Source organism: Carcharhinus amblyrhynchos, chromosome 12, assembly GCF_965287045.1.
Source record: "Carcharhinus amblyrhynchos chromosome 12, sCarAmb.v2.hapA, whole genome shotgun sequence".
NCBI classification, from domain to species: domain Eukaryota; kingdom Metazoa; phylum Chordata; class Chondrichthyes; order Carcharhiniformes; family Carcharhinidae; genus Carcharhinus; species Carcharhinus amblyrhynchos.
This window is the reverse complement of record NC_137335.1, coordinates 8,210,730-8,234,308: the sequence shown is the minus strand read 5'-3', so window position 1 is coordinate 8,234,308 and position 23,579 is coordinate 8,210,730. Positions and strand designations below refer to the sequence as shown.

General features: G+C 46.9%; 1 protein-coding gene across 2 annotated transcripts in view; it reads left to right on the top strand.

Annotated features, from left to right (window-relative positions):
• Positions 1–23,579, top strand: part of plcb1 (phospholipase C beta 1) — a 657,020-nt gene that overhangs the window by 479,807 nt on the left and 153,634 nt on the right. For both annotated transcript variants that reach the window (XM_080200038.1, XM_080200039.1), the window contains exon 10: positions 18,386–18,532. In XM_080200038.1, the coding sequence (XP_080056164.1) occupies positions 18,386–18,532 (147 nt within the window). The remainder of the gene's footprint in view (positions 1–18,385; positions 18,533–23,579) is intronic.

Here is a 23,579-nt window from a genome sequence, read left to right as displayed (position 1 = left end):
TCACCTTCTCAAGAAGTCTTGCATGGGGGACCTTATCAAACGCCTTGCTGAAGTCCATGTACACTACGTCCACGGCACTTCCTTCGTCAATGTGTTCAGTCACATTATCGAAGAACTCAACTAGGCTTGTAAGGCACGACCTGCCCTTGACAAATCCATGCTGACTATTCCTGATCATGTCAAACCTCTCCAAATGTTCGTAAATCTTGTCCCTCAGAAGCCTCTCCATCAGCTTGCCAACTACTGAGGTCAGACTCACCGGTCGGTAATTTCCCGGGCTATCTCTGTTCCCTTTCTTGAAAATAGGAACTACATCCGCAATCCTCCAATCCTCCGGAACCTCTCCCGTCTCCATTGACGACACAAAGATCATCGCCAGGGGCTCTGCAATCTCTTCCCTCACCTCCCACAGTATCCTGGGGTACATCCCATCTGGTCCAGGCGACTGATCGACCTTGATAGAATTCAAAAGTTCCAACACATCCTCCTCCTTAATATTCACGTACTCAATCTTTTCCATCTGCTGCAAATCCATAACAAAATCTCCCAGATCAGCTTCCACCGTGAATACTGAGGCGAAGTACTCGTTAAGCACCTCTGCCATTTCTTCTGGTTCCACACAAACCTTTCCCCCCTCACCTTTTATAGGTCCTATCCCTTCTCTTCTTATCCTTTTACCTTTCACATATTTATAGAAGGCCTTGGGATTCTCCTTAATCTTACCCGCCAAGGTCTTCTCATGACCCCTTCTGGCTCTCCTAATTTCCCTTTTAAGTTCCTTCCTACAGTCCTTAAACTCCTCAAGATCTTTAACCTCTCCTAATTCCCTGAACCTCTTATACACCTTCCCTTTCCTCCTGACTAGGTTCAACACAGCCTTTGTGCACCACGGTTCCCGCGACCTACCAAAACCCCCTTGTCTCATCGGAACGTTGTCATTCAGAGCTCCAGACACACATTCCTTGAATATCTGCCACCTTCCTTCGGTACTTTTCCCTAAGAACGCCTCCTTCCAGTTTATTTGTCCAAGTATCTTCCTGACTTCTTCGTATCTCCCCTTACCCCAGACAAACACCTTTCTAGCCTGCCTGATCCTATCTCGTTCCAATGCAATTGTGAAGGAGATAGAATTATGGTCACCATATCCAAGATGCTCTCCTACCGAAAGATCCATCACCTGCCCTGGTTCATTTGCCAGTACCAGGTCAAGTACAGCCTCTCCCCTCGTAGGCTTATCCACATACTGTGTCAGGAAACCTTCCTGAACACACCTAACAAACTCCTCCCCATCCAAACCCCTTACCCTAGGGATATTCCAGTCGATGTTTGGGAAATTGAAGTCTCCCATCACGACAACTCTGTTATTAAAACATCTCTCCAGAATCTGTTTCCCTATTTGCACTTCAACTTCCCTGTCACTATTGGGCGGCCTATAGAATACACCCAGCAAAGTTTTCGACCCTTTGCTGTTTGTAACTTCCACCCACAGAGATTCTGTAGACAGTCCTTCCACAACATCCTCTTTCTCTGTAGCCATGACACTATCCCTGATCAACAGTGCCACGCCACCACCCCTTCTGCCACCCTCCCTGTCCTTCCTGAAGCACCTGAAGCCTGGCACCTGAAGTACCCAGTCCTGTCCCTGAGACATCCAAGTCTCCGTAATGGCCACCACATCACAATCCCAAACAGCTATCCACGCCCTAAGCTCATCTACCTTATTCACTATACTCCTTGCATTAAAATATATACACTTCAGCCCCTCAGCCTGGGCATTTCCCATCTCCACCCCCTGTCTAACCTCCCTCCCATACTGCCTGCGGTCCTCCCCTACCTGGGAGCGAACCTCCTCCATCCCAGTCTCCCCATCACAATTCCCTCCCCCCATCCTTGTTTTGACATCCCATGTTTTGGCACAGTGGGTAGCACTGCTGCCTCATAGCGCCAGGGACCCATGTTCAATTCCTGGCTTAGATCCCTGTCTGTGCGGAGTCTGCACATTCTCCCCGTGCCTGTGCGGGTTTCCTCCGGTGCTCCGGTTTCCTCCCATAGTCCAAAGATGTGCGGGTTAGGTGGATTGCCCATGCTAAATTGCCCCTTAGTATCGAGGGGGTCCAACTAGGCTAAATACACGTGGTTACAGTGTTAAGACTGGGTGGCATTGTGGTCGATGCAGGCTCGATGAACTGAGTGACCTCCTTCTGCACTGTAGGGATTCTATGAGTCTATGAATGTGCTCCCTCAGGGGGACAGTCACTGAGGAGCGTCTCAGGGAGATGTTTATCTGTGAAAGATAAATGTCACTGTTAAAATATTCCCGAGTGTCTGAGATCTGTACACAGATCTCAGCTCCAAACACATTGGGTAACTGGATTTTGACCCGGACACTTCAGTTTGCTCTGGATCCAGGCTGCAGCTAAAATATAAAGCATGACCTGCCCGATTAACCCATCCGTCAACAGCAGGAACAGACAGGCCACATCCAATGGCATCTAGTCAGTCCCTGAATGGACTAAATTGCCTCCTGATTGTCAGTGGATGCACTTCTAACTAGCAATTGCCACCTGCTGAAATCATAGAACCCTACAATGCAGAAGGAGGCCATTCAGCCCATCGAGTCTGCACCGACCACAATCCTGCCCAGACCCATCCCCGTAACCCCACACATTTACCCTGCTAATTCCCCTGACACTAAGGGTCAATTTAGAATGGCCAGTCAACCTAAACCGTGCATCTTTGGAGTGTGGGAGGAAACCAGAGCACCAGGAGAACGTGCAAACTCTATTCGGACAATGACCCAAGGCCGGAATTGAACCCAGACCCCTGGCGCTGTGAGGCAGCCATTCTAATCACCGTGCCGCCCCGTTGCTCGAGTGCACAGCTCGCTGCGAGTGACGGCGTGAGTGTTGCACGAGTGCGCACCCACACGAGAGACGCACCCCATCTCCTTCTCACATCATTTCACGGGCTTCCGGGTCGAGAACTTGGCCACCCGAGCAACACAAAGCCCGGACCCACGGGTATTTGGGATTATGGCCCTTGACGATAAGGTTTAGTCAGCAATTCCTTTGTGGACAGGGATTTCAGAGAATAAGACCAGGGACCCCAAATGACTCACTGAAGATCCAAGCGAAGTAATTACTGACGGCCTCAAGCCATTCGGTGAACTAATAAAATCATTATTAGCTTGAATCTGAAGAGAAATCCCATCTTACAGCTTTTAGGGCTGGTTTTCAAAGGTTGAAGTGCACTAATGGTGATCCTCTTGAAGGCACTGGTGATTGAATGTTGTAATTATTAGGCCAAATGTTTACACAGGTCAGTGTGTGGGTGGCTTATTCATCATTTTCCCCAACCTCTGATTCGGAATATGATTAGTTTTAATGGTGAAGGGTGTTACTGTTGAAGTGTTTGGAGTGTTTACCTTTGACCTCTCCGCCAGGGTGAATACACAAAGAACAAATAACAAGAGATGGCTTAAGTGCATGTCCATCGATCTTTGAGCGGACCATTTGCTTCTTCAGAGCTATAAATCCCTCAGCCAGCCATCTAACTACCGGCACAGGGTTCCTGCCTTACTCGCACACATTCATCTCTCACAACCCAACCTCAAACAATACCAACTATTTGATGCCTCTCAACTCATTGTCTTGGTACATATTCCTTGGGCGGCAGGGTGGTATGGTGGTTGGCACTGCTGCCTCACAGCGTCAGGGACCGGGGGTTCGATTCCCGGCTTGGGTCACTGCCTGTGTGGAGTCTGCATGTTCTCCCCATGTCTACACGGGTTTCTTCCGGGTGCTTCTGTTTCCTCACTCCGTTCCCTCCCCCACCTCCGACGGTCCCCACGCCACAATCCACCTGTCCTGTTTTAACATGTTGCTGTTGTTCCTTGACTAACGTAACGTGAATCAATGAATGACAAAGTGCTACCTGTGATGGATTTGTTTGTATCCCCAATTATTTACTCTGCTAACCCCCCTGACACTAAGGGGCAATTTAGCATGACCAATCAACATAACCTGCACATCTTTGGATACTAAGGGGCAATTTAGCATGGCCTTTGATTTGATTTATTATTGTCACATTTATTAGTGTGCAATGAAAAGCATTGTTTCGTGTGCACTATACAGACAAGGCATACCATTCACAGAGAAGGAAAGGAGAAAGTAGAGAATGTAGTCTTACAGTCATAGCAAGGGTGTAGAGAAAGATCAACTTAATGCGAGTTAGCTCCATTCAAAAGTTTGACGCAGCAGGGGATAACCAGCACATAGAAATCATAGAAACTCTACAGTGCAGAAAGAGGCCATTCGGCCCATCGAGTCTGCACCAACCACAATCCCACCCAGGTCCTATCCCCATATCCCCACATTTTTACCCGCTACTCCCTCTAACCTACGCATCCTGGGACATTAAGGGGCAATTTAGCATGGCCAATTAACCTAACCTGTACATCTTTGGAGTGTGGGAGGAAGCCCATGCAGACACAGGGAGAATGTGCAGACCCCACACAGACAGTGACCTGAGCCAGGAATCGAACCCAGGTCCCTGGAGCTGTGAGGCAGCAGTGCTAACCACTGTGTTACCATGCCGCCCTTCTTTGGAGCACTGGAAGAAATCCCACGTAAACACAGGGAGAACGTACAGATTCCGCACAGTCACCTGAGGCTGGAATTGAACCCAGATCCCTGGCGCTGTGAGGCAGCAGTGCTACCACTGTGCCACTATGCTGCCCAATGTATCCATACGATGTATTAGTACCCGAGGTATTAATTCTCTTTGTTCATGTTACTTCATTGCTCCTGATGGAAAGCTCAGGATCAAAGGCAAAGTAAGCAAGTTATGAATGTTGATATTCCAGGAGAATGGTGATGAAAATGAAGCATATTGTCTCTAGTGTATACATTTCTCTATTCTCCAGCATTGAAATAGATTCTCTTGAAGCAACAAGGAGCCTGGAGACTCTGCCACTCATTGAGCCAATGTACATATCTCCAGAGAAACCAGGAAACTCTGTGTTTGATTGTTACAACCTTGTTCCTGTTTATTGAGTTCTGAAGTCAGTCGGCAAACAAAAGGATCACAAGAGCGCAGAACTGATGATCAGATGGGATGTACTTTTGCTTGATCTCTAAGATGGGTTAACAGAATGCCAGGGGTCTTAACTTTGGCAACTGCCATGGTTTTATTCAGAACGTTTGCGTTCCTTGATCTGGAGATGAATGTAAAGATAGTCTTAGGCACTTGAAGAGGGATTTTGCACTCACAGAATGCACCTTATGACCTCAGGTAGTCCCAAAGCATTTTACGGCCAATTGAGTGTAGTGTAGGAAATACAGCAGCCAATTTACACACAGTAACCTCAATCCCACAAAAATCAAAGTGATAATTACCAAATAATCTGATTTTAGTCAAGGAGGATAAATATTAGGAACTATGATGAGTTCAACCAGGCTAATAGATTGGCTTGTTCGAGTATGAATTACCTGGTGAGCCTGCTGCATGCAGCAGTACTGTACAACCGTAGGCTTTTCCGGTTCACGGGTTCCTAAGCTTGACCCTTCTGTGGTCTTGTGGAGTCCGTGGACCATATCTACGTTTTGTGTCTTAGGTCTCAAAAATCTCTTACTGCTATTTTGTTTGCACTTCAGTCCCACGGTCCTGATCTATGGGCACCTGCTGCGGAGAGGGGCAGGTCAGGATGGTAATCTCCTCATGAACCTGGCAAGGCGAGCAATCAATAGGTCCAGGCAGCGGGCAATTGATGGTGTCATCCATCCTCACTATCTGCCCCTCTATCGCGGCTACATTCATGGCCAGGTGTCCCTGGAGAGGGAACATGCGGTGTCCATGGGCACAGTTGATGCCTTCCGCGCCCACTGGGCACCACAGGGGCTGGACAGTGTTATCGTCCCTGATAATTGCATTTTGATTTAATGTTTTAAGTTTCCTTTGTACTTCTGTTTTTTGTTCAGGCTGTTCCCCCCTCCTTTTGGGAAACTGCCACAGTTAATTTGAGTTAGTTTATTTGGTCAGTGTCAAAAAGAGATACCTGATGAGTCCGAATTGATGGTTAAATCAGGGAGCCTCATGCTCCCTGTTTAAAGCAGGTGTCATGATGTGAATATGCCGGTGTTGGACTGGGGTAAACACAGTAAAAAGTCTGACAACACCAGGTTTAAGTCCAACCGATTTATTTGATAGTAAACTCACTAGCTTTCGAGGGGTTTCCCTCTTCTTCAGGTGAATGCATTCACCTGAAGAAGAGGGAAACCCCTCGAAAGCTAGTGAGTTTACTATCAAATAAATCGTTTGGACTTAAACCTGGTGTTGTTAGACTTTTTAAAGCAGGTGTGTCAGACTCCCAGCCTGCATTCAGCAGGGAGTAACTGGAGACCTGGCTGTGTATAGATGTATGGTGTAAATAAAGTAACTTGGTGAGGGGACTTCCGCCTCCATAGAGTTATTACAGGAACACAGGAATTAGGAGCAGAAGTAGGTAAATTCAGCCCTTCGAGCCTGCTCGAAATATATTAGAAATATATCTATCTCCTTCCTAAAACGATTCAATGATTCAGATTCCACCATGCTATGTGGCAGCAAGTTCCACAAATTCACCACCCTCTGTGAGAAATAATTCCTCCTCACCTCAGCTTTAAATCTGCCACCTCTCAACCCATACCCGTAACTTCTTGTTCTAGATTGACCCATAAGAAGAAATATCTGGTCTATATTTACTTTATCAATCCCTTGCAGTATTTTATATACCTCGGTCACATTGCCCCTTGTCATTCGAAACTCCAGCGAGGAAAAGCCCAAACTGTTTAATCTCTCCTCATATATCAAACTTTTCGTCCCCGGAATCAATCCGATGAACCTCCTCTGAACTGCCTCCAATGTCACCACATCCTTCCTCAAGTAAAGTAGCCATGACTGGACACAGTACTCCAGATGTGGTCTCACCGACACCCTATACAATTGTTGGCCCAGAACAAAACAGGTTAACTCACCCTGTTACATGGATTTGAACGCCAGCACCTTCGACAGTGCAGCGCTCCCTCAGTCCCACACTGGAGGGCCAGCCCACCCTAGACCTTTTGTGCTTAACCACCTGTGAGTGGGACTTGAACCCACGACCTTCTGATTCACAGGTACGAGTGCTGTCAGGTGAGCCACGGCCTACAATGAGGCTTTGTCGGCAAAGTTGGCATTTTTGGTTATTCATTCATGGGTGGCCAGCATTTACTGCCCATCCCTGGTTGCTATGGCTCTGGAGTCACATGTAAGCCAGACTGGGTAGGGACGGTAGATTTCCTTCCCTAAGGGAACACACGGTGGTACAGTGATTAGGACTGCTGCCTCACAGAGCCAGGGACTTGGGTTCGATTCCTGACTTGGGTCATTGTCTGTGCGGAGCTTACATGTTCTCTGTGTAGATTTCCTCCAGGTGCTCCGGTTTCCTCCCACAGTCCATAGATTGTGTGGGTTAGGTGGATTGGTCATGCTGAATTGACCCATCCTGTCAGGGGGGGCCTAGCTAGGGTAAATGCATGCGGGTTATGGAAAAAGAACCTGGGTGGGATTGTGGTTGGTGCAGACCCAATGGGCTGAATGGCCTCATTCTGCACTGTAGGGATTCTATGATATTAATTTTTGATTTGATATTTAATGATTTTCCTCACAATGGTTTCATGCTCATCAGTAGCTTTTTAATTCCAGATACTTCCAGTGGTTGGCACTGCTGTTTCACAGCTCCAGGGACCTGGGTTCAATTCCTGGCTCGGGTCGCTGCCTGTGTGGAGTTTGCACGTTCTCCCTGTGTCTGTGTGGGTTTTCTCCGGGTGCGCTGGTTTCCTCCCACAGTCCAAAGATGTGTGGGTTAGGTTGATTGGCCATGCTAAAATTGCCCCTTAGTGACCTGAGATGCATAGATTAGAGGGATTAGCGGTTAAAATATGTAGGGATATGGGGGTAGGATTGTGGTCGGTGCAGACTCGATGGGCTGGATGGCCTCTTTCTGCACGGTAGTGATTCTATACGTATCTTTTGTTGAATTCAAATTCCACCAGCTACCATGGCAGGATTGGAACCCGGGTCCCCCCAGAACATTAGCTGCTTTTCTGGATTAACAGTCTAGCGATTACACCACTAGGCCATCGCCTCCCCTGTTGAGACTGGCCCAGGATCTAAAGCATTAGGAGTCAGCCGAGGATTAACTCTGAATAGAGAGGCAGAGAAGGAAAGGAATCAAAGCCAGCTCTCCAGTATCCCCATGTTCCCAAAGATCTGGTGACCAAGAATCCACTGACTTAGTCACATGAAGACCCATAGCAGAAACCTTCGTCCCTGAGTAGACATCATCGAGGGACGGACAATGGTGATTAATCTGAAATGAATTGAAAATAGACGCATTGATTTTTCTATGCGCTTCTATTTCTACTTTGAATGAACTTGCTTTTGAGTTTAAAGCCTGAGTACATATTCTGACAAAGCTTTAACTGTTCCGTTCTCCAAACCCTCAGAGGGCAACTGAGTTCTTGTGCGTAAATTCAGGCTATGATTACAGTTGCAAGGATTCTTCAACTCTTTGGGTGCTGATCCATCTTCTGACATTGTGCATCTGAAGTCACACTGCGGTTGCTAGAGAGGGAAGGTTGAGTTATGAGTGTGGCCTTTGTCACTGAGCACAAGAGAACATTTCTTAAACATCTAGAAATGTAACACTGCCTTCACTTTATCATACAACCAGACAATGCCCTACTTGATCTCCCGAACCCGGCTCTCAGCCAATTTTACAACGCATCAGGCGTTCAGATGACACCCCACAGAACTCTGTTTGCCCCGGTTCATAGGCAGGACACGAACTGAGTGCAAAACTGAACTTTTAAACGCTCCTAGGCGATCCTTTGTAGACCATCACCGGCTGTGAGGACACTTCTGACTCTCTGGGGTAAATTTTCCACTTCTTCCCCCCACAGGAATTGTAGAGGGCGAGGGGTGGATGACAGAAAGGTCCATTGACCTCGGGTGGGATTTTCCAGTTTCGGGGCGAGCGCAGCTGGAAAATCTCACCTGCCCTTGTCCATTCTCATCGGCAACTGGGCTAACAATCTCTGGCAAACAGAGCAAGAGGCCACAGAGAGCTAAAGACAAGTCCATTGCACCTGATTTTAGGTGTTTTTCTCCTGCTACTTTCTTTTGACTTGAGAACTATAGGAGCCAGCCTTTGCTTTCTGAATCGGTGCCTCCAATGCCCTCTTGTGCTTTGCATTTATCAGTAAAGGCTGGGTACTTTCTGAGATATAAGACCATGGCTCCCTCATCACTTAGAATCCCTACAGTGTTGAAGGAAGCCATTCAGCCCATTGACCCTGCACCTACAACAAACCAAGCCAGACTTTATCCCCTTAACCCCATGTATTTATCCTACCAGTTCCCTACGCTGCCACCGTGTTGCATTCTTCTTTTCAGTGTCAGCAGAACAATCATATGACAAGGAATAAAAAAGCAATATGGGCTCCTTATCACAGATAAGATTACATATATTTGATTTGATTTGATTTATTATTGTCACATGTATCAGTATATTGTGAAAACTATTGTTTCTTGCGCGCTATACGGACAAAGCATATATTCATAGAGAAGGAAAGGAGAGGGTGCAGAATGTAGTGTTACATAGCTAGGGTGCAGAGGAAGATCAACTTAATGCAAGGCATGTCCATTCAAAAGTCTGATGGCAGCAGGGAAGAAGCTGTTCTTGAGTCGGTTGGTATGTGATTCAGACTTTTGTATCTTTTTCCCTACGGAAGAAGGTGGAAGAGAGAATGTCCAGGGTGTGTGGGGTCCTTAATTATGCTCGCTGTTTTTCCGAGGCAGCGGGAAGTGTAGACAGAGTCAATGGATGGGAGGTTTGCGTGATGGATTGGGCTTCATTCATGACCTTTTGTAGTTCCTTGTGGTCTTGGGCAGAGCATGAACCCATACCAAGCTGTGATACAACCAGAAAGAATGCTTTCTATGGTGCATCTGTAAAAGTTAGTGAGAGTCGTGGCTGACGTCAAATTTCCTTAGTCGTCTGAGAAAATATGTACAATGCTAATCGGGCTTATACCTTTGATGTTTGCTGCTGTATGCTAAGTACAGAGACATGGGACTACAATATCACATTCTGTCTCAGCGGTAGTGATTGAGAGCAGTTTATGATGTGCCCGCTTGAAGGTATATATATATATGTGTCCTAGCACAACACATGAGAAGTCCCAGAGTCCAAGACCATGTTATTGCAGGGATTATCACAGAAGTTCAAGTTTGTTTATTAGTAGGCTTAGATTAATACTTCAATGACGTTACTGTGAAAATCCTGAGTCGCCACATTCTGGCGCCTGTTCTGAGAGAGAATTTAGCATGGCCAATGCACCTAACCAGCAGATTGTGGGAGGAAATCAGTGCCCCCGAGGAAACCCACGCAGACACGGGGAGAATGAGCAGGCTCCGCACAGACGGTGACTTGAGCCGGGAATGGAACCCAGGTACCAGGCGCTGTGAGGCAGCAGTGCCGACCACTGTGTCACCGAATATCAAGAATAGATACCATTAAAGTAGATGAAGCTAAGAGTCCATATGATATAGGAGCAGAGTTAGGCCATTCGGCCCATCGCAGCTGCTCCGCCCGGACTATCACAGTGCCAAATTTGTTTGTTGATCACTAATTCACATTACGGTAATCAAGGAACAACAGCAACACATTAAAACAGGGCAGACTGTGGGGTGGGGAGCGGTGGGGTGGGGTGGGGGAGGTGGAGGTGGGGCAATTTTCTTCCATGTCTGATTGGATCACCAGACAAACCAAGGCTGTAGATGTCACTACCCTTCTTTCTCGCACGAAGCCTAATCAGCAATACGGAATACTTGAGTGTTGCAACGCTTCACAAAACAGCCCGAAGGAAGAGGAATGTGAGCCTTAAATTTGAAAATATCTGAGGGGGGGGGACATAAATGACGTGCGTTCAGCGCACCCTCCACAGCTCAGCCCGAGTGGCTGCAGGTGGCGTTATTGAGTGATGTATCAAACACCTCGGCAAACAACTCGCGGCTGTTCTCCAGACCTGACCACATTAATCAAAATTCGAAATAAACAGGTGTATTTGCGCTTTCGTTCTCCAGCTGAGCCTGGCTTGCTGACAAATCCCCGGGATTTGCTGCAAATGTGCAGACAGTCAAGGAAAAAAAAAAGCGACCTGTCAGCACATCCAGGGGAAATTACACTGAATTGGAACGGACAAGTTGTATTTCCCTGAAGATTTTTCGGGGCGATATTAATTTGTTGATCAGCGGATGGACAGCAGCAGCCTATAACCCCTGGCAGTCCGAATATTCTCCGGGGGGGGGTGCAAATTGGCTTGATGGCGACGGAGAAATATCGCTGCTAAAAAGATTAAGTGAAACATTGGCCACTGTTACAGAAAGCAATGCGTTGTTGGTTCTACTGAAGCAATTCCTCCGGCGAGCTGAGAGCTACGGGCAAATAAAACACATGTCACTTGGAATAAGCAAATGAGCTGTTTGTGCAGGTTAGGCAGATTGGCCATGTTAAATTGTCCTTTAGTGTCAGAGGGATTAGCAGGGTAAATCCGTAGAGTTGCAGGGATAGGATTTGATTTATTTTTATTTGATTTTTTTAAAAATCTGATTTATTGTTGACACATGTATTGGGATACAGCGAAAAGTGGTGTTTCTTGCGCGCTACAAAAAGCATACTCTACATAGAGAGGGAAAGGAGACGGTGCAGAATGTAGTGTTACAGTCATAACTAGAGTGTAGAGAAAGATCAACTTAGTGCAAGGTAGGTCCATTCAAAAGTCTGACGGCAGCAGGAAAGGAGCTGTTCTTGAGTCAGTTAGCACACCTCAGGATTGTTGTCGGTGCAGTCTCGATGGGCTGAATGGCCTCCTTCTGCACTACAGGGATTCTATGATTTCTGGGGTACTGCAGTCATTGAGAGGAGGGGATTAGGGTTTCAATTGTAACTGTGAGTAGAGGAAGGAAGTGAGTCTGAGGCTTTCACTTACAAAGGATGGACCCCTACAAAACCACCTTCTGCTGTTTTCATAAATCATTGTATTCCTACAGTGCAAAAGGAGACTATTCGGCCAATCGAGCCTGCACTGACAACAACACCATCCAGGCCCTATTCCTGTAACACTACATATTTGCCCTTGAGACTAAGGGGCAAGTCAGCATGGCCAATTCACCTAACCCGCACATCTTTGGACTGTGGAAGGAAAACAGAGCACCCGGAGGAAACCCACCCAGACACGGGAAGAATGTGAAAACTCCGCGAAGTCAATGACCCAAGGCCGGAATCGAACCGGGGTCCCTGGCGCTGTGAGGCTGCAGCGCTAACCACTGTGCCCACCCTGTCCAGGGCAAACCTTCCCATAAATGGAAGTGGGTCTATAGGTCAACTAGTACATCCTCCCATGGTCCAATGGGTAACCGTCTGCTGTGTACTGGTTCTGGTGGGTTGGGGTCTGTTGACAAGTTGACACCCTTGACTGGTTTTGACAAGCTGCTCCGCGTCTTCCTCTATCTCAGGCCACCATCCTCTGGTTCTTAAATTATGCTCAGTACCAATCACTCCCAGGTGGGTGTCATGAGCTAGCGACACCAGTCTGGGCCTAAGCTTTGGTGGCACTGAATGTCTGCTGCCTCTGAGAACACAACTGTTGCGCGCAGTTCATCTTGGGTGGCGATGTGCACCTTGGAATGGGCAATTCTCCCAGTTTGCAGCTCGGAAACTCCCTGTCTGATGTCCTCCAATTCTGGATCTGACTCTCTTTCAATCCCTCTCATTGCCATCGCCCTGGGTGTGGGATGGATTGTGGGGTGGGCTTCCACACATGGAGCCAATAGTCCAACTTCCTCCTCTCACGGGGATCTGAGTGCTTGATCCACCCTCAGTCATTGTGACAAAGATTCCCATCCACTTTGACTTAGAACCGTAGAAATGGTGGTAAAGCATGGTTTGTGCATGTTATCCAGTTACCCCAGCGTTGTTATTTGTGGCTTCTTTTCCTTCATCTCTTTGTGTTGGCAGCATGACTGGGTTGTAACAGATTTGAAGTGATTTTCAAAGGAAGCAAATGTAATGTGAGAAAAACCTCCTTCACATGGCGAGTGGTTTAAGTCTGAAATGTACCACCTGGAGACAGGTTCAATCGAGGCATTCAAGAGGGAATTGGATGATTATTTGAATGAGAACAACGTGCAGGGGTATGGGGAAAAGGCAGGGGAATGGCACTAAGTCACAAAGCTCGTTTAGAGAGGCTGTTCAGAGGTGATGGGCCAAATGGCCTCCTTTTTTTGTATTCATTCATGGGACATGGGCGTCGCTGGTTGGCCAGCATTTATTGCCCATCCCTAGTGACCCTTGGAGGGCAGTTGAGAGTCAATGACATTGCTGTGGCTCTGGAGTCATATATCGGCCAGACCGGGTAAGCATGGCAGATTTCCTTCCCTAAAGTACATTGGTGAACCAGATGGGTTTTTCCGACAATGGTTTCATCGTCATCAGTAGATTCTTAATTCTGAATATTTTTTATTGAATTCAAATTCCACCATCTGCTGTGTGGGGATTCGAACCCAGGTTCCCAGAACATTAGCTGAGTTTTTGGATTAATAGTCTAGCGGTAATACCACTGGGCCATTGTCTCCCCCTACTACACCATAACAATTCTGTGATTCTGTAATGACTATGTGTATCATTATTTAAATTAAGACACTCCACATTCATTCGCTCCTTTGTCCAATGACTGAAATTTCTTGCTGCAAAGAGACTTGTCAAAGTTTTTCATCGTGCACTCGTTAGGCCAAATTTCACACCATGGTGATGATTTATATCAGAGGGAAGTGAGTGCAGATTGATTGGAAAGTCGAATCTAATTAGCTGGTGCATTGCCATGGAGAAAGAACTGGGTTCTCCAAGGTCCCAGACAACTCAACAAAGTTGCAAGTTTTGAACATATTCCTTTTGTTTGCACAGAATGGGTCCTTCAATCTGAATGTATGATGCTTTGAGCAAGTATAAATGAGCCATATTACAAACTGGACTGATTACCTTTGTAAAAACTCCAGCTGTGAAGGAACAGTGCTTTATTGCACAAAATGAAGCAAAGCAAAAACCACACCTGTGGTGAACACTAACAGGTCCCAACTGGGACAATACATCAATGGACCCACTCAGGGGCCTGCTTTATACAGGGCTCGGTATATGTGCTCCACCTGGGAAGTTAATTACCAATCCCCAGTCCTCCAGGGAGGTCAATTAGTGATTCCCCATGTAAGTCCTGGGAGTTATCACAAACTTAACTTGGTCGGTAGGGCAGCCAGTGTCGTTCCCTTGGATATAACCTTTCTCCATTCTGACAGACTGAGCCTGAAAGCTAGTCTGAGACTTGCTGCCCCATTCATTTTAAGGTTAGTCCTTCCTGCTGGAGGAGGGGGAAGGCTATTTTACTAACTGATTGAGTGGGAGATAAATGACATCATTGGAATTAAAACTAGGCCCCTCCTTGGTTGAAGACACTAGGTCCTCCCACCCACGAAACCAATTGAGAACACGTTACTGGCCCCACCTCCCCCCTCCTCTGCACTTGGCCTGGGGACCATCGAGATGATGGTCTCCGTCACTTTGCTACCTGTATGAAAATAATGGGATCCATTTATAAGAAGGCGTTATGTAGCAGTGATAATTGTAATGAGGAGGCGATGGCTTAGTGGTATTATCGCTAGACTATTGATCCAGAAACTCAACTAATGTTCTGGGGACCCAGGTTTGAATCCCACCATGACAGATGATGGAATTTGAATTCAATAAACAAAGATATCTGGAATTAGGCAACTACCATGGAACCATTGTCAGAAAAATCCATTTGGCTCACTAATGCCTTTTAGAAAAAGAAATCTGCCATCCTTACCTGGTCTGGCCTCCATGTGACTCCAGAACTGCAGCGATGTGGTTGACTCTCAGTTCTGTGATTCTGTAGGCTATGGGCCAAGTGCTGGCAAGTGGGGTTAGGTGGGAAGGTCAGAACCTTTCATGCATTGGTGCGGACTCGATGGGCCGAAGGGCCAAAGGATTCTGTCCTCAGGCAACTAAGGATGGACAGTAAATGCTGGCCAGCCAGCGATGCCCATGTCCCACAAATGAATAATAAAAAAATGTAACATCTCTCCCTAACCTATATCTCACAACCAATCTCCATGTATTCGTGAATGTGGTTGAGGACTTGCCAGTGCAGATAGATAGGCAAATAGATTCTGCTATCGGGACTGACAGCGTAGGGTTAATGGATAACTTTAAATCGTGGCTGCGTAGAGTACCACAGTGAAATTCAATAGCAGTGATTAATTAGGCAAATAATCACTATAAGTGACTGTTCAATCAATATATACTCTCCTGTTGGAAAGCACTCACCAGCACTTTAAGCAATTGATTTAATCAACTGCTCTGCCTCTCCTAAGCCACCGTTTGGAATTTTACTTCTCAATATTATATTCCTTTATTCCCTATAAACTCAGAGCCGGCCACTGGCCCCCAGTAAGGGTGGCCACATGTTCCAGGCAGGTAGAAGGGGTCGTTTGATGGATCCTGTGTATGGTTTGCTTCATTGCAGGTGGCACAGTGGTTAGCAGTGCTGTCTCACAGCGCCAGGGATCCGGGTTCAATTCCCGGCTTGGGTCACTGTCAGTGTGGAGTTTGCACATTCTCCCTGTGTCTGTGTGGGTTTTCCTCCGGGTGCTCCAGTTTCCTCCCACAGCCCAAAGATGTGCAGGTTAGGTTGATTGGCCGTGCTGAATTGCCCCTTAGTGCCCCAGCATGTGTAGGTTAGAAGGATTAGCAAGATAAATATGAGAGGTTGTAGGATAGGGCCTGGGTGGGATTGCTGTTGGTGCAGATTCGATGGGCCGAGTGGCCACCTTCTGCACTGTAGGGATTCTATGATTCATTCATGCATTTTTAAGATACTTCTGCCTATGCAATTACGTTTAAATGCTAAGCTTAAAAAATTAACAAACACGACTATATTTTAAAACTCAGAAGGCATGCTGGGTTAGTCAGAAATTGACTACATTTTTTGAAGGGTACAATGCAAGCAACAAAGATTTTTAATGAACAACATCTCCAAGGCCGGTTTCTCCAAGTTGGAGACAGCATGTGCCAAACAATTTCTATAACCAAGATAGCAAATGACTTATATTGTAGTTTCAGCTCTGTGTTCGCAATTCACTTCAGTTCAGCTTTGTTTTTGAGTTGACAGAAAAAGCCCATCTTTCTCCAGCTTTTCTCTTTCTGTTCGTTTTTATAATGATTTAAATTTAAGCTCTGTTCAATAAAAGAAATTCATTTTAACATCATACCTGTGCCGCCTTCGTCTATTCTAAGGAATGAGTGGACCCTACAGGGTGGCATGTTGATACAGTGGTTAGCACTTCTGCCTCACGGTGCCAGGGACCCAGGTTCAGTTCCGGCTTTGGGTCATAGTCCGGGCAGAGTTTGCATGTCTGCCCTGTGTCTGCGTAGATTTCCTCCAGGTGCCTCCAGTTTCTTCTCACAGTCCAATGAGGTGCCATGCTAAATTGCCCCTTAGTGTCGGGGGACTAGCGGTGTAAATATGTATAGGCTTTTAGATTAGATGGATTGGCCATGGTTAATACATGAGGTTACAGGGATAGGGCCTGGGTAAGATGTTCTGTCAGAGGGTTGGTGCAGACTTTATGGGCTGAATGGCCTCCATCTGCATGGTAGGGATTCTATGATTCTATGAAGTGTGCCACCCACCATCATGGCAAAGGGAATATACAGGTGATAAAACCCTGTCCCTGAAACAGACGTCAAGCCCTTTACAGATCCAAATGAGGAGCCTGAGGCCTGCTTGAGACTCCCACTGGAAGATTGGTTCCCGGCTTGGGTCACTGTCTGTGTGGAGTTTGCACATTCTCCCCATGTCTCTGTGGGTTTCCTCCTGGTGCTCTGGTTTCCTCCCACAGTTCAAAGATATGTGGGTTAGATGGATTGGCCATGCTAAATTGTCCCTTATTGTGAGGGGGTTTAGCTAGGGTAAATACAGAAGGTTGTGGTGATAGAGCCTGGGTGGGATTGTGGTCAGTGCAGCCTTGATGGGCCGAATGGCCTCCTCTGCACTGTAGGATTCTCTGATTCTATGATTCTAAGACAGCCTGCACCAACACCAACCCTGAGTATTCTCCATAAAACCAGGCCTTGTGACTGTCTGCTACCAAAAGGCTGATATTTACTTCCCTGACTTGATAGGTGCCACAGCCCAACCTCTGATCTCCCAACCTTTGACCTCCTGACCACCCCCACTCACCCGGGGGTCGCTGCGACCCTGGATTTTCCTGCCACTCTGCCTATGATGGAAGGATATTGGGTTGCATAATTCAGGCACGCAGAGAGAATCCTGCACGCATCACCTCTAACTGTACCCCTCCCCCCACCCCTTCCCCTCACCCCACACCTCATATGTGCCTGAATTTCTACTCCACCCGAGGGAGGGGTGGGAGAGGATTGACAGCGGGGGTTGTGAGAGGGTTGAGTTTTAGAGGCAGGGGAGGAGTACCTTAAATGCGTTTCCTCATGTGTGCGGGACATCCCGAAAGGAGACACCCTCTTCCCTTCCTGCCTTTCCACCTCAGATATTGGAAAAGTGACCTATCCATTCTTATCCAGCCTCCTCTGCCAACTGTATTCTGGGATGGAATTCGACCCTCAGCTTCTCCTTTCTTAGGCCTGTTAAGGGCCTCAGTGGGTCTAAAGATAGGTGGCCTAGAAGGTGCCTTACCCATATAAGCATGACAGGTGGCTAACCTACTGCCTTCCCCAAACACACTGCCAGAGGAGGTGGTGGATGCTGGCCCATTAACCACATTCAATAGCGTTTGGTTGGATAAATGGATAAGGAAGGAATAGAGGGAAATGGACTAAGCAAATCCCAATTACCCATGTTTGGCCCATCTCCCTCTATACCCATCTTACCAATGTAACTGTCCAAATGCTTTTTAAAAGACAAAATTGTACCTGCCTCTACTACTACCTCTGGCTTTTCCAGACACTCACCACCCTTAGTTTCCTGAGATGTGGGGGTTAGGTGGATTGGCCGTGCTAAATTGCTCCTTAGAGACAGGGGGACTAGCTAGAGTCAATGCATGGGGTTATGGGGTTAGGGCCCAGATGGGATTGTGGTCAATCAAGACTCGATGGGCTGAATGGCCTCCTTCTGCACTGTAGGATTCTCTGATTTTATGATTCTGTGAGCTGGATGAAGACGTGCAAATTAAGAATTCTTTCCTTGTGTGTTTCCAGGGCATATATCAATCGATGGTTTCAAGAAATATCTGAGTGGCGATGAGAATGGAGTCATTCCACCCGAAAAATTAGACCTGAGTGAGGATATGACTCAACCCTTGTCGCACTATTTCATCAACTCCTCACATAATACCTACCTCACAGGTAAGGAACCAAGACTGTCCATGGGGGCCGAAGACTTTCTGCCTCGGAGACAGGCTTCACCAGAATGACCTTTGCATCCTTTACTGATTCAGCAAGACAAACAGCAAGGGCTGTTCCCCCATTCACCACCTCCTGAAGGCTCAGACTCCGGCGAGCTGGGAGTCCAATGTTCTCCAATTGCCTCATCCACGAGGCAATCTTTGTTGCTCAGGAGGCTGCTGATCTCATCACAGAATACTACAGTCTAGAAGAGGCCCTTCGGCCCATCGAGTTTGCATGAAAGGCCCTGACCTGCCCAAATAATCCCACTTGCCAGCACTTGGCCCATGTCCTTGAATGTTATGATGCGTCAAGTACTCATCCAGGTACTTTTTTAAAGGATGTGAGGCATCCCACCTCCACCACCCTCCCAGGCAGCGCATTCCAGACCCTCACCACCCTCTGGGTAAAAAAGATTTTCCTCAAATCTCTCCTAAACCTCCCACCCCTCACTTTTAACTTGTGTCCCCTCGTAACTGGCCCTTCAACTAAAGGGAACAGCTGCTCTCCACCCACCCTGTCCAGGCCCCTCATAATCTTTACCCCTCAATCAGGTCGCCCCTCAGTCTTCTCTGCTCCAGAGAAAATAGTCCAAGTCTATCCAACCTCTCTTTATAACTTCAATGTTCCATCCCAGGCAGCATCCTGGTGAATCTCCTCCGCACCCCCTCCGGTGTGTTCACATCCTTCCGATAATGTGGAGACCAGAACTGCACACAGTATCCCAGCTGTGGCCTCACCAAAGTTCTCTACAACTCCATCATGACCTCTCTGCTTTTGTAATCTATACTACGATTGCTAAAGGTGAGTCTGCCATATGCACCATGAACTGTGCCCATATGCCCTTATCACCACTCAGTTAACCCGCCCTTCCGCCTTCAGAGATTGATGGACAAACACGCCAAGGTCCCTTTATTCTTTGGAACTTCCCAGTGTCAGACCTTTCACAGTATATTCCTCTGACAAATTACTCCTTCCAAAGTGTATCACCTCAGACAAAACTACAGTTGAGTCAGATCGCATGAAGGCACGAGATCTACCAATATGTATCGTTGTCTAGTAGTCATGGATAAGGATCAGGTAAAGCCTTTTTGCCTAGGCCAAAATCTCCATGAGGAGACACTTTTTTTAACACGCTGTGATGCATCTGGTATTGGCTGTCCAAGATCAAATTCGACCCACAGTTTGACTCTTAACATATCCTGGAGCCCAATGTTGCTGAAGTACCTTGAAAAGAATGGAAACCTGTCTCTGCCCCTGGCTCACTCCACCTATTGGTGGGACCCTCTTCTGTTTGTGCCTCTGTGGCCTCCAACTCCATCACTCCAGTGCTCACAAGGCCAACTTTCCATTTTTTACCTTCCATAAACCTGAGCTCATCCAAAATGTGCTGCCCCTACCCTAACCTGCCCCAATTCCATTTTGATGTGTTGATTACTAGAGTTTGCCAACCTTATGAACCCTACTCTACAAAGATAAAGCTCCCCTCCTCACACTCAGACTCAAAGAACAAACAGCAAAGAAAATTATAGCATAGGAACAGGCCCTCCAAACCTGTTTCAATCATGCTGCCCATGTGAACTAAAACCCCTTACCCTTCTGGGGACCATATCCTTTTCATGTATTTGTCCAGATGCCCCTTAAGTCATTGCTTCATGCATGAACCTTCCCCCCCTCAACTGCCCCCAACCCCAACTCATGACTGGATCTTACCTCCTCCAACTCCAGAAACCTGTATTACTCCCAGCACTGGCTTCCCACTCCCTTCAACACATCGGAATAACTTCTGAGAGGCCTGTGTTCCTTCACTCACCAAAACTGATTTATCTACAAGGGTTTGCAATACTCAGGCAGTGTTATAATCCAGGTAAGAAACTCCAAGGTGTTTTATGAAGTCAGCCTAGACCATAGGTTTTGCACTTTGAAATTTGACGTCAGTGAGCGTAAGACGTTTCACTCCAGGTATGATTCATGTGACCACTAGGGAGCTTTAACCAAACAAAGTTTAATTTTTTCAATTTATTAGCGTCACGAGTACATTAACACTGTAATGAAGTCTCTGTAAAAATCACCAGTTGCCACACTCCGGTGCCTGTTCAGGTACACCGAGGGAGAGTTTAGCACGGCCAATTCACCTAACCAGCACATCTTTCGGACTGTGGGAGGAAACCGGAGCACCCGGAGGAAACCCACGCAGACATGAAGAGAACGTGCAGACTCCGCACAGACAGTGGCCCAAGCCAGGAATGGAACCCGGGTCCCTGGTGCTGTGAGGCAGCAGTGCCACCCACTGTGCCACCGTACCATCCTTAAGAATACATAATTAAGAATACAGTTACCACATAATAATGATGCGGCGATGCCAGCATTGGACTGGGGTGGGCACAGTAAGAAGTCTCACAACACCAGGTTAAAGTCCAACAGATTTGTTTGGTATCACGAGCTTTTGGAGCATTGCTCCTTCATCTTTATGCTCCACTCACCTGATCAAGGAGCAGTGCTCCAAAAGCTCATGATACCAAATAAACCTGTTGGACTTTAACCTGGTGTTACGAGACTTCTTACTGAACACAATAAGAAGGTTAGCAATAACTTTCACCAATTACAAACAAGAAAAAATCCACGATATTGTACACACCTTAATAACTAAATGTACTGTTCCAACACAAACACCAGAAATAACTACTTGCCAGCCAGTCCCAAGAATGATTAAAAAATAAAGTATTTGCATAGATTGAAGCAAAGAGGTCTATGCATACACAGGATCTCTCAATGAACAAAGGGGTTTAGAGGTCAGGAGACTCATTACATAAATGCAAGTCTCTCCTTTGCTTTGTTTTTCTGGGGAAGGACAATCCGCTTTGAGTTCAGACCATGTTTGAATGCCACCAGCAAGTTGTAGGCGTTTCCCTGACCTTCCCACTGCAACTCAGCAGTTGTGGAAGACAGTTTAATTACCTGACTCCCCCGTTGGGTCAGGAGCGTGGGAGGGTTGGGAGGAGTCCATCACCGCTGGCCTAGGAGCAGAATCCTTGCCTTTCTTGGCCTCATCGAGACAGATTAAATCATTTTCCCCACTGTCAGAGTCAGAAATACGGCAGCGACCTCCCCACCTGTCGTCAGGCGAGCCTTGGACATTGAGGTGAGGTGGACTGAGGAGATCTGACATCCCACATACCCCCCACCATGAGAGAACATGCAGACTCCGCACAGACAGACCGTCACCCGAGGCCGGAATTGAAGCCATGTCCCCGGCACCGTGAGGCAGCAGTGCTAACCACTGTGCAACATGAAGGCTCTGAATAACCTTGGAGGCCAGTTGAGAAAACAGAAACCTCGTGCCTTTTCCAACCTTTACGTCTCAAAGTGCTTTACTTCCAATGAAATGTTTCTGAAGTATAGTCACTGAACGTAATGTGGGAAATGCAGCAGCGAATCTTTACATAGCAAGCTCCCACAATAAGATAATGACCAGATTTTTTTGTGATGTTGATTGAAGGATGAATGTTGGCCTGGTCACAGGGAAGAACTACTCTCCTTAAGGATCCTTTAGAATAGTTCTTTTCAACCAAAATTGCTTTGGGTAGGTCTATATCTAAATACCATCACACGACACTGAAGAGACTTCCAGAAAGAATGTTGTTTTGCTTCATTTTTTAATATCATTTAGTTTATGCATATAGATTTTGCATCATATTTGTTGGGCACTACTTGGCCCAACAGATCCATATTTCGCACATGCCTCCTCCCATTCGTTTCTGTATAATCCTGCACTTCTCCTTCAGGTATCACAGGCCCTCCTACCTCCCCCCGCCCGGTTCCATCCCTCCCCCCCCAGCCCCAATCAACTACCTTCCTGCCACCAAACCTGTCACGCGGAAAAATACTTTATCAAGTAATTCAGTCGAATCTGCACTTCTCCACATTTCATTTCTTCAGAATCGATTTGCTGTGACACAGCCACGGTTTATAATTAGGCTTTTTAAAAATGGAGATCAATAATCCTTTTTTTTTTAATTTTAAAATGTTGAACGTCTAGGACTGAGCTCAGTGGGAGGATTAGCTGCCAACATTCTGGTGTGCGTTCCCCACCAGGATCACAACTGCTAAATTTAAGTGTAATGGTTTCTTTTTTTCATTGGTTGGTGGGACATGGGCATCACTGGCTGGCCAGCCTTTATTGCCCATCCCTAGTTGCCCTTGGAGGGAAGTTGAGAGTCAACCACATTGCTGTGGGGCTCTGGAGTCACATGCAGGCCAGACCAGGTAAGGACGGCAGATTTCCTTCCCTAAAGGACATTAGTGAACCAGATGGGTTTTTCCGACAATCGTTTCACGGTCGTCAGTAGATTCTTAATCCCGGATTTTTGTTTTATTGAATTCAAATTCCACCAGCTGTCGTGGTGGGATTCGAACCCAGGTCCCCAGCTGAGTTTCTGGACACACAGTCTAGTGATAATACCACTGGGCCTTCGCCTCCCGCCTTACATCAATAGCGATTGCCAGGACAATCTTAATGTTAGTCAGCATTTTCAAAATGTCAGATGTCTTGGTCTACTTGATGGGGGGTCAATGCTGAGAGGCCATTTCCCTGCGGCTGCGACATCTAGAATTGGGGGTCATAATCTCAGGATGAGGTCAGCCATTTTCGACTGAGATGAGTGAAATAACTCCTCAGAAGCTGGTGTCTCTTGACAAGGTTCCCTTTATTTACAAACTATATTCCACTCCCAGAGTGCTTCAGGTACAAAGTCAGAATCTGGCATGCCGTAATTATATACAGGTGAGGCTCCCTGATTGGGCAGGCAGTTATGATCGCAATCAGGGAGCTCATACTCCAAGAGGCCAACTTCATGGACCTCATTGAAGTCATGACACTGAGGAGAAATTGCTTCACTCAGAAGTTGGTGAATCTTTGGAAATCTCTACCCCAGGAAGCGGTGGCTGTTCAATCTTTGAGTGTATTCAAGACTGAAATCGTAGATCATTCCAAAGATGTGCAGCTTAG